This window comes from Pollicipes pollicipes, unplaced genomic scaffold (genome assembly GCF_011947565.3).
Source record: "Pollicipes pollicipes isolate AB1234 unplaced genomic scaffold, Ppol_2.1 Scaffold_4881;HRSCAF=5763_pilon_pilon_pilon, whole genome shotgun sequence".
Lineage (NCBI taxonomy): Eukaryota > Metazoa > Arthropoda > Thecostraca > Pollicipedomorpha > Pollicipedidae > Pollicipes > Pollicipes pollicipes.
This window is the reverse complement of record NW_023596576.1, coordinates 19,244,210-19,263,541: the sequence shown is the minus strand read 5'-3', so window position 1 is coordinate 19,263,541 and position 19,332 is coordinate 19,244,210. Positions and strand designations below refer to the sequence as shown.

General features: G+C 52.7%; 1 protein-coding gene and 1 pseudogene across 5 annotated transcripts in view; both read right to left on the bottom strand.

Moving 5' to 3' along the window:
• Positions 1-12,981, bottom strand: part of LOC119100713 (solute carrier organic anion transporter family member 3A1) — a 46,209-nt gene extending 33,228 nt beyond the window's left edge. For 3 of the 5 annotated variants that reach the window (XM_037223799.1, XM_037223800.1, XM_037223801.1), the window contains exons 1-2: positions 7,403-7,551; positions 5,219-5,347 (exon numbers count right to left, since the gene is read on the bottom strand). In XM_037223799.1, coding sequence (XP_037079694.1) covers positions 5,219-5,347; positions 7,403-7,434 — 161 coding nt within the window. In that variant the 5' untranslated portion in view covers positions 7,435-7,551. Of the gene's footprint in view, positions 1-5,218; positions 5,348-6,649; positions 7,022-7,402; positions 7,552-12,629 lie in introns of those variants that run through there. The other 2 variants (XM_037223802.1, XM_037223803.1) reach the window with 2 other exon arrangements.
• A 455-nt stretch (positions 12,982-13,436) lies between these two features.
• LOC119101067 (histone H3-like) lies at positions 13,437-13,848 on the bottom strand (annotated as a pseudogene).
• Positions 13,849-19,332: the final 5,484 nt, after the last annotated feature.

The following is a 19,332-nucleotide window of genomic DNA, read 5'->3' as shown; positions in this document are numbered from 1 at the left end:
AACTGCCGCTGCGGCTTTGCTTCACAACAATAGTCTTGCTCGCACTATGACCACCACATACCACACAGCTTCCCGAGGCTGCGCCGCATACACGGCTCAAAGCCAACAAACAGTCTATCAATCTCGGCACACCTGACGGCCGCAGCACTAACTGTCCGACACTTTGAATGCGCACTACACCAGGCGAAGGTGATCGTGGGTAAAAATTCCCTCCGTAATGCACCTTGTCTCAATCACTGTAAAACCCTGAAGATATTCTATAACCTCAGGCAGTCAGACGCAAAATTGCTATGGTTTCGCAACACAACGATGCACACCAGATTCGATTCACCTTCAGCCTCGTACTCTTAAAATGATGGGTTGGTTTTGGGTTCGCGATTCCTAGGTTGGTAGCCGCTGGCTTTAGATCCTGCTTCATGTGTAGACAGATCAAAGCAACTGACAACGGATTCGGCTCCACGTTTTAAAAATGCGTATCCGCTGGCCTTGGCTTCGAAGTGGGGCTTGATTAGTCTCGGCATCTACTGAAGGTGAACAATGGCCCATCGCCGCGGTACGAAATACTGTTTTTCTTTGGCCAAGGTTATCGACAACACTTCACCATTAGCAGTGCCGGCCGATTTATATGGTACCACTTATTTATAATTGGCCACCGTCCGACGCCTATAACGAACCGCGAACAGCAATACGTCAAGGCTTTTAACCGATCACAAAAAAACACAGACGACCCAACTTTCGTTCGAGCGGGGTAAAAAACATCTCATTTCTGGGGATAGCAAGCCACTGAGCTGATGAATCTCTGTCCACGCTGACGGTCGGTCGTCGGCTGGCAACACTGTCCGACGGAGACGGCCGAGAGCAGAGCCAGACCAGAGCCACGGCAGGCGGGCTCTGACTCTGGCTCGACGCAGGCACTGGAAAGCCAGGGCGGCCGCTGTGCGGCGGCGCACCGCGCTCGTCTTGCGACACAGGGAAAGTCCAGGAGGCGAGCCGGCCCTGGCGCCGACACCGACATCACCGAGCAGGGCCGGGTCACGGCCGTGTGCAACCCAAGTATGCCATTATCGGGCACGGAGAGGCAATGAGGACGGCCGGGCAGAGCGGGCCGGCTGAACTCGTGAGACGTTCGGAGAGCGGGCGGCGCGGTCAGCCAACGCACGCGTCCCACAAGCGCCACACCGCTCACGCTGCCAAACTCGGCCTGGTCCAACAGATGGGCCAGTCTCTCCATGTCGCGGTCAACACGGCTCCGTATTCACAGTGCAATACCATAAGAATAACCACAGTAATATGGACCCACGCTTTGCAGTGTCAGTGCTGACACACACCTTCTATCAACTAACATTAAGTGTTTTGCCTTAAAAAGAACGTTCCACACTTGAAGCTACTGGAGCAGGCATCAGCTGTGATGACATCAGCTCACTTATGACTATAAGTATACCTTTAAGTTGAAAAGAATTATCTAGACAACACAATCTATCAAACACAAGCTATGAATATGCTCTCAAAACGCCGTTGTTTGCTTACGTCACCGCATCTTGCACAATGCTGATTGAAAGCCGATTGACGGCCGTCATGTCTGGAAATCGTGATCATCAACGTCAGATATGAAAGACTCGACAATTATATTTTCTTGACCTTGTTCACCGCGTGGCCAATGGAATGGCAGGATTTGAACGCCGTTATTATGGTACTATGGATGCCTGGGTGACCTTGAAATAAGTTCCCGAAATAGCCTGCAAATGTTTAAGGGTGTGTAGCTCAGGAGCTAGAAGGGCTTCAGACTAACACGCGCTTTGGTGGGGAGTTAAATTCACCCCCCGAAGGTCTTGCCGGAACGGTTTCCGAAGGGCGCGGCGTAGTCACGTCAAATTTTGCATAGCTCTAGACAATTGAATAGCAGATCGCTTAGTACAAAAATACAGATGTACCTTGTAAGGTCGCTGACCTATGGCAGGTCAAAGTCAGACCATGGTTTCAGCGAAGTCAATTTCTAGGGAATCGTTCATTCTGATGCAACAACGGAGCGTTAGACGAAGCCACACATCTTGGAGATGCTTTCTTAGGCAACACAACAGTTGAATGAGCAAATTACATTGACTTAAGGTCAGGTATGAAGATCAGACCAAGGTCAAAACCAACCTGTTTCATTACTCTAGGGCTTGCTGTATGGGGTACTTTCTGGTGCTCATTTCGAATTAACTGATAGCAGGAACCGCATTATACATCTTCTTCCGTGGACTTCCTACAGGTCAGAATAGGTCATCGACCTAAAATGACCCAGGTCAACGTTTCGTTTTTCGGCACATACTGCCTAGCGTAATGCTGTCGCTAATTTAAATGCAAAACTCAGAGCAGCTTGTATGATTTGGTCATCATGACCTTCAAAAGGTCAAACAAGGTCAATGACTTTAGCTGAGCATGTGATCTTTTGCTTAAAAGCGGTTATCTAGGTTCTGGGGGCACTTTGGAGACCAACCTGGAATTTGACCACCTTGTTTGACCTCATTTGACCAGAAGGTCATGACCTAGGAACCTGAAACTTTGACCTAAGTGAATTCACATACAGGTCAACACACTCGGTAAATTTGGTGTGTCTAACTCTCTTTGTTCCCGAGATCTTAAGGGGATCAAATTGCCCCCCCCCCCCCCGAGCGAAGGGTATCCAGCCGGCCACCCGGGCGCGTGTTAAAGAAGGGTCGTGGACCACACCAGATAATCTTCAAGATGGCTATTTCAGTTCAAAACGCCATATAAATGAGGAACACTCCATTCCAGAAAGCATAGGTAGACTTCAATAAAAAGTAGAAGTATGCTATACAGAGCGCGAAATCGTGTTCCAAACACGAACTGGGTGCTTGGAGGATGGCAACCAGGCAGACCGAGACACTGTGGTAGCCAGACAAACCGAGACACCGTGGAAGCCAGGCCGACCGAGACCATGTGGTAGCCAGGCAGACCGAGACACTGTGGTAGCCAGACAGACCGAGACACCGTGGAAGCCACGCCGACCGAGACCATGTGGCAGCCAGGCAGACCGAGACACTGTGGTAGCCAGGCAGACCGGGACACTGTGGTAGCCAGGCAGACCGAGACACTGTGGTAGCCAGGCAGACCGAGACACTGTGGTAGCCAGGCAGCCCGAGACACCGTGGAAGCCCGGCTGACCGAGACCATGTGGTAGCCAGGCAGACGGGGACACTGTGGTAGCCAGGCAGACCGAAACACTGTGGTAGCCAGGCAGACCGAGACACTGTGGTAGCCAGGCAGACCGAGACACCGTGGCCATCAGCCACAGCGCGGCAGGCGGCACCACCCCTGCTGCAACGCACACCCATCACAACGGCACGCCCAGACGCCAGCCCTGCGTGACGACAATTGACCGCACCGGGCCACGCCGGACAGCAGGATGCTTTCCCCTGCAAACGCTGCGACACCGGGAACCACAGCAGCACAAACGCACGACGCCACGTGACTACGACCTGCAGCGTACGGCTGAGGTGGAGCTGGGCGAGTCTTGCAGGAAAGACCCACTTCATTGAAGTGGCGATAAACTTTTACAGTCACATCAGGTCGTTGCGATGCAGCCGTCTTCGCATAAAAATAACTCCGCCAACAAAGCCGCCAAGACGAAGTTCCCTCCGCGACGACAAAATCAATATAGTCCATCAGCATACAGTGCCTTCTGGCCACTTCAACTGGCATGCATGCAACTCAAACCTAAAAGGCTGAGACATTGCCTAACGCCGTCGCAATCATCTCTCAGATGCTCTTCGGATGAACAAGCGGCTTAAGACGTTGGGCCTACCCGAAAACTGATTAGGTTGAGTAAGTTGAAAGTTACAGCATACTCTCCTTGTTCATTCGGTAACTTTCTGCTAACTAAGTTTGTTATGAAAGTTGTAATATTTCCCACAGTTTCGATCTGTAGTTGGCGAGATAACAGTGGTGCTCTTTTTTCTCGTGAGAGATGCATTCATACTTTTCCCACCCTAGTGATTTTTCACACGCCATTTCGTTTAAGTCCACGACGTTACGGTCGGACACAAAGCAAAGGTGACAACATTACAGTTAATCGTTATTTGCTGGGTTGAAATGCTGCTTAACGGAATCTGCCTTCTGCTCGCTGCAGGTAAACAAATAGCATTTTCTCACTGCTAAATAACCTACTTGCGCATCCAGTGATCAGTCATCACGGGCGTGCTCGGCATGTATAAAAAGAGCGCCAGTCGCCACGGGGCCAGGCCTCTGGCTGCCACGCCACTAAAAGGATCGATCAGCACGGGGCATTCTTCGCCGACTGGTCGGACCGCGCTTTTTACTGGCCGGACGGATGGCAGTCAGGGTCAACGTGAACGGTCCATCGACGCTTTTTCCCTGGCCCGTGGGTCTGTTTCTGATGCGTCTACCTTCAGACAGAGCCGACACGACGCTGAGTCAGCGGTCGACCGTTTGCGGCCGACTGAGCTGTCTGCATGGCACCGGGCGTGGCCACAGCGCCGCCAAGGCCCGCCGGCGGCGACCCCCAGGCGGCCGCGGCGCCGGGGCGTCACGCCCGCCACACCCGCACGTTCCGGCCGCGCCCGGGCCCGGACCGGCGACGCAGAGCGCTGCCGCGTCCTTGATCGGCCGCCGGGAACGGGCCGTGCGCCCGGTGAGGCGCCGGCGAGCCTGTGGCCGCGGCGGCCGGCAGCGGCCAGCACGTCCGCGCGAGCAGCGGACGGCAGCACGGCCGGAGACGGCCGCGGACGTGCCTGACGACGGATGACGTCCGGGCGCGAGACATAGGATCGATGCCACAGCTCAGCTGAAAGCGCGCTGAGCCAGATACGTCCCACAAAGCCTTCGCTCTTGGTGGAGAGCGGCATTCATATTATGCCCGTGTTGGCATGTGAGAACTAACTGCAACGCTCTTCCGGCTAGCCAGCCGGATGACGTTGTTTTTGCTCCTGATGATCATGGCTTGGCTTTAGGGTGCGCCGACCGCAATGGTCATATGGCGCCAATATATTCATGCCCATGTGCAGGCAGCGATTACAGAATTCCAAGATCCTCCAAGCGTCGTCCTGTCCTAGCAAGTGCCTCCCCTATCACAGCCAGGCGTCACGCGCCAGCACGCTACGGAGGTTCGCGAGGCTGGAGAGTGGTACCCTGTCACGTACCTCCCCTGTCAGCTCGAGGTGTCTGGGCACAAGGCGGCGGTGCTCTGACCACGTACCTCTCCTCCTGGCGGAGTGGGGTATCGGCGCCCGTGTCGGCAAACGAGGCGGCCGCAGCGCCCGGTCGTCCCGACGGGCCGCCTTGGTCATACATGGCGTCCTCTTCAGTCACCTCATTATTCGCTCGCCTGGAAGTAACAGCAAAGGTCACAGCCAGTCCGCAGACGCGCCCCGGTACGCAACACACATGCATGCGCGCACTCAAACGTTCACAAACACACCCGGGAGTCAGTAGACCACGGCACAGTAAACGGCCCCATGCAGCGGGCGCTCGGCCAGCCCACCGGCCAGAGCAGCCTCTGAGAGGCGACGGCACGGCCTGTCCACCGGCCAGAACAGCCTCTGAGAGGCGGCGGCACGGCCTGACTATTGGCCAGAGCAGCCTCTGAGAGGCGACAGCACAGCCAGCCCACCGGCCAGAGCAGCCTCTGAGAGGCGGCGGCACGGCCTGACTATCAGCCAGAGCAGCCTCTGAGAGGCGACGGCACAGCCAGCCCACCGGCCAGAGCAGCTTTTGAAAGACGGCGACACGGCCAGTCCATCGGCCAGAGCAGCCTCTGAGAGGCGGCGGCACGGCCTGACTATCAGCCAGAGCAGCCTCTGAGAGGCGACGGCACGGCCAGCCCACCGGCCAGAGCAGTCTCTGAGAGACGGCGACACGGCCAGTCCACCGGCCAGAGCAGCCTCTGAGGAGAGACGGCGACGCGGCCAGCCCACCGGCCAAAACAGCCTCTGAGAGGTGACGGCACAGACGGGACAGCAGCCTGCCCGGATCCATATGCAAGAACCCCAGGAGAAGGGGCAAAAAAAACACAAGCACAACGTTATTTGGCTCAGCGAACACCTTCAGCACTGAAATTGACATTTTTCCATGAGTTTGAGGTGCTACAAGCAAGTGTTAGTGAGGCAATTTCGCAAAGCTAGTTTAGCAGCACCTCAATGTCATACAGACGTCTCATGACGTGATTAAACAATGACATATTGATGAGCATATTTACTAAACAGCTAACTTGTGTTGTTTAGAGCAGTCCTTTCCAGTTAACAGTGCACCAAAAGTTATAAGTAAGTGTATGTCATCATATCTCATGCTTGCTTCAATATGGCCAAATTGTGGAACATCCCCTTCAAGACGCGAAGGCTCGATAGAATCTTAAGCAATGGTCTGACAGTCATTGCAGCCTCACCTCCCAAAGTCGCAAAACAAAGACGGCGGACGGAACAGGAACTGTATCGACAAGGACAGACCCATTATAATACACGTTTGGTCCACGATGCACTCAACCGTGAAACAACTGGTTCGGAATGTGTGTGCAGCAGCAAAGCCCGACCGCAAACAGTTCACCAAACGAGAGATTGCCTGTCCGTGCTGATGGACAGTCATCCACAAACAAGACAATGCCAAGAGGCGGCACGACATTCAGCACACATACCTGAGCACAGCATTCGCGCATAGGTCTTTCCGTGACGAGGCTACGCACCGCAGATACTGTGAAGCCACTTCACAAAGTTATTCGGAGCAAGACCGTCAACCGTCGCATACGGTAGTACTCTAGTCAGTCTAGGTGGTCTGGCGACAGCCGCATAAATGTCTGAGCGATTTCGAAGTGATGGAAGCGTTCTGATCAGTCCTGAGCGGCATCATCTCAGCAATTTGAAAGAGAGAAAATTATTTCTGCAGCCCCTCACGGGACAATATATTCACGACACCTGCAGAAAAGGACACGCTGTTCTGAGCGAGTCATAGCCGAAATAATGACAACACACTTTATCCCCTTTTTCCAATGTTTGCGGCTGGCAACACCATGGTCATTGGGACACGTATTGCCAAGCGACTATGACATGTACTTGTACACATACGCAATATAATTTGCGGATTGATTTATATGCATTACATTGTATTTCGGTTTGCATATGTATTGCAGGCTTCAGAAAGGTCTCTTAAAGGGTAGAGATGGTCGCAATAGCGTAATGAAACTTGAAAGGAGAACCTACATTTGGGCGGTTTTATCCCATAGCACTGATAAATCGTCTTTCACAACTGCAGCATCAACAACTGGTACAAGAGTGAAACATTATCGCATAAGTGAAATGTGTCGATGAAAATATCGTCGACGTATCAGAAGATCACGTCTTGTACAAACAGCTGTCCCACTTTCACGCGTCGCACGGCAGGTGGATCTCACCCGTGCCTAGGAGATGTTGGCGCCGCGGCCATGTGTGGCCACTGTGCGGAGGCAGCCGCCAGCTGCCGGCGCCACCCAGCCGTCACCAACAGACGCACAGCAGCCCGCTCCGCCGACAAGATTTGGCGGCGCCGCTCGCCTGATCGACCCCGGCCGCGGCCGAGATCTTTGTGACGCCGCGCCGTTGACGGCCTGTCAGCTGGCCAGCCGGCACGCAGGCGCGCCGGTGAGCGCGCGCTGCCGGCCTTGTGGTCCAGTGCAGGCGCACCGAGCGGCGCCGACGAGCTCGGCGCCGGCCGGCCCGGCGGCGCGCGCGCGCGATCAATGCCCGCCGCGAGTACCGTCCGCACTCGCGGCGCGCCTCCCGCAATTAGCCGACATCGGCGGGCCCGGCGCCGCGTCTCTGGTAACGAGCGGCCGCGCGCCCGGCCGTGTCACCCGAGGCTGCCCACTCTTCAGCCGCCGCCCCGGAGACGCAGAGGCGAGCGCCAAACGACGCCGGCGCCGCACTATCTTCACGCGCCAGAGGACGGGGTCCGCCTGCAGATTGGCCGTTGAGACGCTCGCTAGTTCCGCCGGCAGCGGCGGCGCCCGATAGTGCCCAAACACGCCATGTTTACCGACGCCATAAAATACACCGCCCCAGAAAAAACACGCGAGGAAGACGACGGCGAGCAACCAAAACAGCAGGGCTTTCACGACACTTCCGTTCTTAACACAAACCAGGTAACGATCTACGTGCAATAATTGCGGTTCATTTACCAGAGGGTTCATTTATCAGGCCATGACATCTGCGCTGTCACCTGTCAGCAACAAGGGAACCCATGAATACACGAACAGGGACCTGGTCATTAGCATTCCATCGCAAGGTCTTGTGGCCGTAAATGGTAACAAAGGAAGTGCGCAGTGCAAAGCTAGACTTCGCTGAAGACACAGTGAAGAAGCTCAATTGATCTTACTACCGGCGTAGGCCAAGATTTTTCAAGCGCCCAAGTCAGAGGCCATACTTGAGGTCGGCACGATGTCCTCGAACAAAGAGCCCTGCATCAGAATGGAGTTTGAAAAGTTCGGAACTCGATCACGTGGCGCCGGAGGCGGACAGCGATCGATGCGTCCACGAGTGCCACTGCGCAGTGCACTCGTCTCCTCCATCGAGACGAGCAGCACCCGTTTGTCCGTGCCCAAGGTCCCGTGTCCGCACCGCTTTCGAGTGCGCCGACAGCGATGCACCAGAGCGCTCCGCTCTCGGCACGTGCCGAGCGCTGCCCTGCCTCTGCCTGCTCGGAGACGGAGCCCGGTCCGACTGGACCCCGGCGGGTCCGACATCGGTCCCAACGCCCCCCAGTAGAGCGACGGAGCGGCAGAGGCCTCCACATATGCCAACCTGGTCCGGCCCTCAGCTCCACCGGCCCCCAGAGGAGTGACAGAGTGGCAGAGGCCTCCGTGCCAGCCGACCCGGTGTGACCTTAGTCCTACCGGCCCCCAGTGGAGCGACGGAGCGGCCGACGCCTCCACGCAGGTCGACCCGGTCCGGTCCTCAGTCCCACCGCCCCCCCCCCCCCCCCTCCAGCGGACCAACAGGGCGGCAGAGGCCTCTACGCAGCCCACTCGGTCCGACCTCGGTTTCACCGGCCTCCAGCGGAGCATCAGGGCGGCAGGGGCCTCTACGCAGCCGACTCGGTCCGACCTCGGTCTCACCGGCCCCCAGCGGAGCGACAGAACGGTAGAAAGCCTCCACGCCAGCCAACCCGGTCCGGTCCTCAGCAGGCGCGTGCAGGGCTGTCATTAGCGTCATGCTAAGCCGCTCGGGGCCCGCATACAACAGGCGCCTCACACGCCGGACTGAGGCCCCTATCACGCGCCGGATTTCGGTCCCTGTCGGCCCGGGATGCGGCCTGCGCTGGACACGGCGGGCGGGCGGCCGGCGCCGGACACGGCGGCTGTGCTGCCCCCGGGTCCGGCCCCGGTCCGTGCCCCGCGCTGACAGCGCATGCGCCGGCACCTGGTCTGTGCCGTAGACCGGTCGGCCAGGAAAAGAAAATGCTGCGCGCACTCCTAGTGTTTTGACTAGGGCAGCACCACCTTCCGCCAGACGTGCATCGGGCGACACACGTGGCAAGAAACATGATCTCACTGGCCTTATCGGGGACGCCACCCCGTCGGAAGTGACCAGCCCTCGCTTCGAGGATAACCTGGCAGCATCAACGGTGGAGGTAGGGGACAGAAAAGCAAACAAGACAGCCGCCAAATACATTGAAAACTTAACATTGACCCCACGGCGTTGCGTGGAAAGCAGTAGCGCAAAATTGTGTCTGCCCCATCCCCCGTCTAGTCTCTTTTCGACGGGCCTGCCGCCATCGGCTGGTGGAGCCAAAGTGCGGCTCCCGGGCCCGTATGACCACAGCCTGGCGCGGTCACCACCCACGCCCCAGGAGTGCGGTCGACGCTGACCGGTCACCTGCCGGTGCGCAGGGCTGCCGGGGCCGGGACGCTGGCGTGGCGAGCTGAGCCAGCTGAGGGTCGGCCGGCCGCACCAGCTCTGCCACAACTGCCGCACGGCACGGCCGGCACGACACGAGCCCATCCCCAGCTCACCCCGCCATCGAACAGGCTGTCGGCTTCAGAGCTAACCACTTTCCCGCCTCACGCCCCATGGGGGCTCGTTCTTATTCAGACCCAGAACAGCGCCTCCTTATTATACCCTCGATACACAGAGCCCCAAGCAGTCAACGCGACCCCTGAGCGATCAAAGCGTCCTTCGATCATCCCGAGGTCCACTTGGTAGGGCTCTTACATTACCAGAATGCCCACTGGTGGCCAGGAAGGGCCAACCGAGTCGCCGGACTTATCAACTTTGGACCTCGGACCCCCCACCCACATACACACACATTTTAGGTTTTCCGGGGTCCGGGGGATCCGGACTCGTTCTCACGCCCACAAGATATCCAGCCATGTTTCCAAGATGGCCCCCTTCATTGATTTATTTTTTGTCCGCCTGTTCAATGTGCCATTCAAACTTAGGGTTTGTAGACCTATAGTGCATGATCTTACATTTGGAAGCATCAAACTTGAAGAGTCATTTATCTCAACGTTGATGAAAGTGCCAAGGTATTCTTGTAGTGCACCTGCGCCATCTCTACTATAGAAGATTTGGTATACTTTTGTATCACCGGTACACATTTCACGCTGTTTCGCATTAAGGCAGATCGTCTATTTCGCAGGTAACAAATTGTGCCAGATCTGGCACTGGTCGTTGAGTGAGCCCACTTAAGACTTCGCACCAACCGGAGAAACTATTTCCGACCGTCACTGTACACTTGATGATTCCGCTTACTAAGGAAGTGCTTCAAACATTTTTCTCTTGACGATTAGCTGCCCGGCTTTGTATCAATGTTTGACGTGGAACAAATTCAAACGTCCGTTCCGGTTCCGTCACGACAGGTCTCAACCCCCACATTCCATTAATGATGTAAGAAAGCGCAATAGAACTTCTCACTGGTAACCGACCGCAACTCGTTGCATAGAGAGCACGCATGCGTCCCACGAGCCGTGGTCTATGGTCATGAGGTGCAAGCTAAGGTACTTATCTATGTAACAACCAGGCATGAGAACAAAGCCAAGTTTCTGGCTTCTAAACCGTATCCTGTCATGTCACGACAATGATATGAAGCCGAAGTAGAATGTGAAGCCGGCGATTTTAAAGCTTGGAACTGCGAAGCCGAATCTGAAGCCAATGGCTCCGTTTGAACTTTGTATAAAGAAAAACCAAGCCTCAGCTAGGCACTTTCGTACTTACAACGCGAGGCTTAGATCAAAAGCAAAATCAGCTCAACATCACAAGGCCGGCACCGGACCCCAGTCCAGCGGACACCAAGGTCCTGTATTATATGGCACAAGACGAGATTCGTGTTCCAAGAATGCATAAAACGCATCACATTGACTGAGGGCCAACTGAAGTCCACTGAAGCCAGAAATTGTGTTCACGTATGCCAGACATGAACACGTGAACAATTCGATGACAATATTTTTTGTGACTCAGAGCTCTACATGGCCAATGAGGTGAAAACCATCGCATGAATTTTCTATGGTACCATGCATACCTGGGTGACCTTGAAATAGTCTGCACATATTCGCGAGCGTCAAGCTCAGACACGGGGGGTTTTAAAGTGAATGCTCCACATTTGAACATCTTGAAGCAGGCATCAGATATGATGAAACAAGCTCACTTGTAACCACTGGTATACTTTTGGGTGGAAAAGACTACTCTACACAAACCGGTTTCTCTGTTAGGTGAATATGCTCCTCAACATGTCACTGCTTGATTGTGTCACTGTACCTTGTGCACAATATTGGTTGAGAGTCAATTGATGATACTATCTGGAAATTGTGCTCATGAATGCCAGATATAAATTATTCAATCATGGGCAATTATATTTCTCCTGGCCTAGATTGCTGCATGGTTAATGGAAAGGCAGGATTTGAATGACATTATGGTATCATGGATGGCTGGGTGAACTTAAAATAGTCTCCCTAAAAAAGTACACATCTTAGCAGGCATATAACTCAGAACCTTGAAGGATCTCAGTCCTAAGAAGAGGAGGGCTGTTAACTGCAATACAACCTTCAAAATGGCAATTTTGGTTCACACACCAAGCAAATGTGGAACATACACTTTAAGTCTTAAAAAGGCAAAGCTTACATTGCATGGAATGATATTTAAAATGATAATCCCAGTCAAAAGCCCCACTGAAATGTGCAACATGAGTATACAAAAGCATTTATAGCACATGTTTTTGTGGTATACATTTTAAGCATACAAAAAATCATAATTTCAACACCAAAAGTGTAAGTTCAAGCAGACAAAATTGGGGGCTTTGGTTTATCACAAACTCGGGCTTTGGCTGTAGTTTAGGTCATGTTTTTGCCTGACTCCCTGCCTCAACCGATTTTAGGAAGTGACATCCCTGGGGAGATGGACATGTTCCATTGGTTTCTTCAGAAGAGCATCCTAGGGCCACTTTGTATTGTGCCAAATAGTCTATGGGTATGCAGGACAGAAAGCTAACTCGCAGCAAGTAGCCCTCTTTGCATGGCTAAAATTGCAGCTGGCAGTGCTGGAATAATGGAAGCAGTGAAATGTCCCATGGGTAGATAAACATTCATTCATTCAACCTCCTCCTCCTCCCAATAACTGGGCACAGGTGACGAGACAAAGAACATGACTGACCTGCCTGGCTGGTTTCAACTTTCTCCGCCCACCACAATTATGAGTTGCAAATCTCGCAGTACGCAAACAAATGGGAGTCTTCCTAGTCTTGCACGCAACTCCAAAAGAACCAACGGCTCCTGCAGTGACTCCTCCGGCAGTTCCCAATGGCCACGGGACCCACGGAGCGTACCCACCACTCTCGACACAATATCGGAACTGGCTCTCATGCGCCACGCTCCATCAGCCCTCAAGGTCCCAAAACACAAGGAAAGTTTTGCAAGATTTAAGGTAAATTCAGCATCCTTTGAAAGCAATTTTATAAAACCGCTTTTTCATCACACTTGCTCAATTTAAACAACCAGACACGAAATTTGAACGCAACATGCAAAACAGCACCAGATTTATGGCACTTGTGCTGCGACCGTCTCCAATCAGCTGTTTTATCGTTCGGCAAGCGTATTTATTTTAAAAAATATAAAAATTCCACACCAAGAAAACGTGTTCCAAAGCTTCCAGATTAGAAAAGTTTTCTGACCATCAGGACGGTGGCCATGGAAGTCGGCATCCGCTAAGGAATGTGTAACAACTCACCTGCCGTAGCAATCAGCCCCGAAAATGGATGGCGCTAAAGCGTCCCACCGATACTCGACCGTCGTCGGGATGCGATGCTTTACGCATCTGACGCCACGACGAGTAGGGCGGCGCAGTGGTGAACGTTGAAGGCGTAGCCGTGAGGCTAGCTGGAGCCGCCATTGGTGCAGATCTTGGTGGTAGTAGCAAATACACAAGCAAATACGCAAGTTGACGATTTCACTCTCAGCGCTTTTAAGCACGCTCGCCACGAATGTGACGCGCCAGCTGGATGTCCTTGGGCAGTGATGGTCACCCGCTTGGCGTGGATGGCGCACAGGTTCGTGTCCTCGAACAGACCGACCAGGTACGCCTCGCTGGCCTCCTGCACAGCCATGACAGCGCTGCTCTGGAAGCGCAGGTCCGTCTTGAAGTCTTGCGCAATCTCGCGCACCAGCCGCTGGAACGGCAGCTTGCGAATGAGCAGCTCCGTGCTCTTCTGGTAGCGACGGATTTCGCGAAGGGCCACTGTGCCCGGGCGGTAGCGGTGAGGCTTCTTGACGCCGCCGGTGGCCGGCGCGCTCTTGCGAGCTGCCTTAGTGGCCAGCTGCTCGCGCGGCGCCTTGCCGCCGGTAGACTTGCGTGCCGTCTGCTTGGTGCGCGCCATTATTCAAACCGTAACCGAGCTCATCTTGGTGTCATCTTTCATGCTTGCATGAAGTAGTCAAAATGTTGTTACGATGCTGGGCACGCTAAGCAAATTTTAGTTCGTCACCCTTCAAGTCCGCCGAGGTGAGGGCTTCTGGTCTGGTTTCCACTGGCCCTGATTCTGACTAGGTTGTGACTAAGATCTGGTCTAACACACATTTAAGCTTGAATCATGGGTCATGTTGGTAAGGTAAACACAGGCATGAGGATGCCTCTGAAAGTGTGGAGTGGTACAGGGGGGCGCCCAAATGTTAGTTCGTCTTAATGCCTTAACCTTCACTCTGATAGGGGTCGATGCGACCCTTTAAAGGTCTCATCATGCTCGGGCACACTCAATCCTAACCTGCTCGGGCACACTCGATCGTTCGGGGCCGTACACCTTGTATTGTGAGTATCTCTTATTTGAATGGATGACCCTATGTTCTTAGCGAGCCCCATCTATTCAACTGCTTGGGTCGGTGGCGGATGCGGAGGTTGGGGAGGAGGCACAGGGCCATGACTCATGGACCACGCCGAGGGGTCTAAAGGTTCCGAAGGGGCCATAACCGGCCGGACGGACGCAGTTTTCTCGCAACAAAAACAGTGCAAGATTGGATGCCTTGAGCATACAGACAGCCAAGAGCCAGCTGACAAAAGTAGAGTTCAAAAGTAAAAGAATCTCATTCTTCGTTGATTGAGAAAGTGTTCCTTGGGGAAAATTTGGGCGCTAACTGTGCTGTCTAAGGGCGTTACGCTGTTGGTTGCCTGACCCTATATGTCAAGCTGGCCGGATCAATCTGATCGCTAGGGAGCTTTTCACGTTGCCTTCAATCTCTTTGCATTTTCTCGTAGGGCCCAATGTGCTGTTGGGACGTTATTTGCCTCTACGCCTGAGCACTGATGATCGATCGGGTTTTCCTCTACGGATTCTTCCCATTCGTCCGAAAGGCTCTAAACACTTTTTTCCGGGGCCCCATATGCCAGGGCACACTCAGTTGCTCAGGGGCCCTTCATATAAGTCTCAGTTTTCACTTGCTTGGAGGGCCTTGTGCCGTTACTAACGCTCTTATAAGGTAAGACACGGAGACACCCGATGCCCAGGGGCCCTTGACTTTGATCGAGGGCTCTCTCCCTTTGGTCTCATTTGCGGAGGACTCTTCACTCCTATCGAGGCTCGTGTTGTTAACCTGCCCGTGCACTCATGCTCGCACAGGGTATTAATTTATGGTCTTGGATAATCACCATCTGCTTAGAGGATCCTGTGCTGTGGCCGGGGCGATATAAGTCAGCCTGCTGAGGCACTACCGATCATTTAGGGGCTCACCACGTTGGTCTTGGGTTCTTTTTGCTTGTTCTGAGGATCCTATACTTGATGACGGGAGCCACTTTGTTGGTCTCCTGCGGCACCCATGATCGCTCAGGTTCCGTCCTGATTGGCCTTGATGCCTTCGCCTTAGAGCAGTAGTAGAATATGCGCCGATGATTTTTACGCGCAGTGATCGACCGTAATTTTACATGCCGTCGGCGCCGTATGTGTCACTTCCACTGGATATTGAGGGTGTGACAATTACACTAGTGCATCACGTTCTTAACATCCTTTGAATGCTAGGATATGTTGTACTCCTTTATCACAAAGGAAAAATTCTGCATTTGTCATCAGCCATCAGCTGATTACGTCGTCCAGCTGGCTAGCCGTAAATACATGAGCTAGGAACCAAGTCCATATATATATATATATATATATATATATATATATATATATATATATGCATATGTATATATACCTATATATTGCGTACGATTTGTCTTTAAATTTAATGACCGAAATGCAAGGACGTTTTTTAAGAGGGGGCCCAAAAATTCCAGAGGGCCCCACCATATCCCGTGCCCCCCCCCCCTTGACGAAATCCTGGATCTGACCCTGCTCGTATGCATCATCATAGGCGTAGGAACGTTTCAAAAAGTGAGGCCAGGCTCAGGATAAACTTCAGGAACTTTTTCCTGGAAGCAAGCCCGGTGACCGGAGGCATGCAGATATGGAGGTTCTTGTCCGTTCTTAATTCACCTGGTATATTTCGGAAATAATGAAATTCTATGGTTGCTATACTAGATATGCAGCTACAGCTGTTTCTCACTGGTGCATAATCTTGTCTATTCGACTCATCTATGCGCTTCGGTAAATAACGCCACCGAGCTTCCAAAGATTATTCGTCCACTTCAAAACTGTTTTCCTGCGGAGGCGAAATTTCACGAACAGGTAGGCATATTGGGTTATTACGGGGGCATCTGCCTCCGCAGGGTAGATGCTAAAATGCGACCTGGACACAGGCTGGTCAGAATTTCGAATGCAAATCGATGGTCCGTAGGCGCTAGAGTTCCCATGCGCCTAGATTTCGCCGGCTGCTCTTCAGGAGATAAGATCTGCCCGCAACGTTTTAGGCAGAAACAAATCCGGAAGGATTCAAACACTAGCTGCTAAAATTGCTGTGGCAAAAACCATGAAACTGTAGATTCCGTTGTAGAAACGAAGTCTCAGAATGATATTATTCTATATTTTATCAACCTTCTATCCTATATTCTTTATCTGACCCCTGCTCCCGTCTGCCGTCGGCGGCCACTGCCCTGATCCGGCTATCCCCCGCTGACTGCAATATATATACTGACTGTAGCTGCATATCTAGTAAAGCAACCATATAATTCATATATATATATATATATATATATATATATATATATATATACTGACTGCAAACTGAACATACGGCTGTTTCGTTGCATATTTATGAATTAGCACTACATACTACCGGACCTTTTTTTACACCACACCACCGCAAAGGAAAAACTTTCGGGAAGCTGCTTGCCTTGCGCATGAAATGTTCCAACGTACAGTTAACTGCCCCTCATTCGACGTAGCCGACTTGATCTGTCTTTGTTTGGGACCAGGGGCGTAGCCTGAGCCCTGTCAAGGAAGGTGGTGCAGGGCTGACAAAGGCCCCCCCCCCCCCCCCGATGGCGCCTCCTCCTCCCAAAGAAATCGCCGAATAAAGCTTTCCTGTTAACAAGGGATGCGGTTTTTGCATTTTATTGTTACTTGAACTTGCAATCTGCGCACAAACAGGAAACAGAAGCTACCGAGAGATCAATTCTTTTGTATTTTAAAGCCAATAACCCGCAGAAATCAGGCTTTGAACGACTGCGTGGAATACATCATCAGCGCTCTTTGTTTCTGATGGCTTAGTGAACTCTTTCTAACCCGATGCAATTCAGAAGCTTTGTCAGAATTGTGTTCCACAGAGAGATTAAGGTCCCCGCGAATGTATTATGTTGATAGAAATGGGTCAACATTGTGTATCAACATGCCCAAGCCAGGCTTGTCTGGAAATGCTCAACATTCAGTCAGAATCAATTAGTCACACAAGCTGTGTCACGCAGTTTTGAACATAAGCGCTCGTAAATCTTAGCAACAAAAAACTTGACGCCAGGCGTTGTAGTCTCCATAGGTCGTCTTGCGTTGGCTCAGCAGCTAGTACGTAGTCGTGGCCAACGGGTGGACAAAATTATGTCGCCTGTAAAAGAAGTACTTTTGAACACTTTTAGCGATCAGCGATACAAATTATGCAAAGTCGTTTTAAGCATGCGCGTCCGTAAACCGTGGCAACAAATATCTCGACGCCAGGCGTTGCAGTCTCCATTGGCCGCTTGGTGTTGACTCAGCGGCTAACACTGAGCTGGGGCCAACGGATGGACGCAAATAATGAGGCTTCTAAAATAAGTGCGTTTAAATGGTTTAGGAGATGAAATTTTATCGTTATAGGGCAGTTTGGGCGTATATTTAACCTTTGCGATTTTTAGATAGATGATAGAACGGATTGGCCCTTACAGTACCGCGAAGTGGTGCTGGAACCTGGTGACGGAACTGTAAGAGTAACGGTGGAATCTTTATTTTCTAACAAGGCGCCCACCGCCTGGTTTCAATTGCAGTGGCCAACGTCCTTCGGTTTCATGGAAGCTGCAACCGAGACTATCACTGTCCTTGCTCCCGAGATTGTTGGTGGGCATTAGGGTGTGTCATCAGTACCAAAACGAAGTGAGGCAAAGAAATTCTTTGGCGCAAAAGCCCACAAATACGTGGCATAGCAAAATTTTTGCCAAAAACTTAAATTCGTGAGGCGCGGGTGGATCGAAATATTGCCGTAAACCAGTGCCCGGCGCTGCAGTCACCCAATGCTGGGCGGCGTCCGCCGCCGCAGGTAACACCGAGCCGTGGGCGGCAAGCGACACAAAATACCTTTGCGTATAGAAATGACTCTACCGAGCGCTCCTTTAGCCGTCGCACGAGAATGTCCCGATCTGAGGTCCAATATGCGGATCAGGCATTGCCCGATTGATTGCCACTTGGCGGAAACTTTATGTGCTGTGGAGTATGAACTCGTTGTACGAGTATGTTGGCTGGTATTTCTTTAGACTTTCACTTCTCTAATACAACTCACGTGATGCAAACAAAACTATGCATACCATATGACTCAAAATATATTGTCTGATGTACAACTTAACACAAACAGCAGGTTCTGCAAACTCTACCACGAACGCAGAGGAGGGGGAGGGGGGCGGTAGGGTGAACCCATGCACATCTTGCTCTTTCGCGGGTCTGTGTATTCGATGCACCGGCCCAAACAGCAACTGCTCACAGACAGGAAACCCAAAACGCGTGTTGGCAGAGATCGCACGGTAGCAGAAATACCGTCGCAGCTTGGCTCCACATATTGCCGAAGCTCCAGCTCCAGCCCCAGACGTCCTCGGCAGTGCAGTGCTGCGTCGCACTCCTAGTGTGAACCAGATAGGCAAGATGGTAAGCGTGCCTGCACCTTGTCCCGCAGCTCGCAGCCGCCGAGGTCTCGCAGTAGAGGCTGTGTGACTGGTCCGTGCCAGGGAATCAGTTCGATGTACCTCACGGCCTCGAGGTTTACCGCTGAGATGGAGAAGACCCTGGGCTGAAGAAGACCATCAGTTTTTTGCTCACGAGCGACGCGACGATCGGAACCGCCTGTTCGCGGACCATGCGGTTCTCATGCCACACCATGCCCAGCAGCAGCTGTTTCGGACGGACCCAGTACCCGCTATGCCGGAGGACTATGTGTGCCGCAGCAGGTCGCGGAGCACCGCGATGTTCCGGAACAAGCTGCGTAAGCCAAAGTCGCAGCCGCCGTTTTGCCGGATGGCGGACCATGCTGGCACATAGTGGCCGACCACGCACTGGACGAGGTCCTTGAGAGCGCTGCTGGAGGTTTCGGTAGAAATGTTAACTAGGAGCAGGCGAGCGGCCAGCGTCAACCATCTGAAAACAAAAGCGAATTTATTAGCACAATTTGCTACGAGCTGAGCATTAGATCATGCAAAATTAGTGTGCCCCTTTGGTGTATGTAATTATTCCAGGGTCCTTAAATGTGACAACCAGCAACTGATG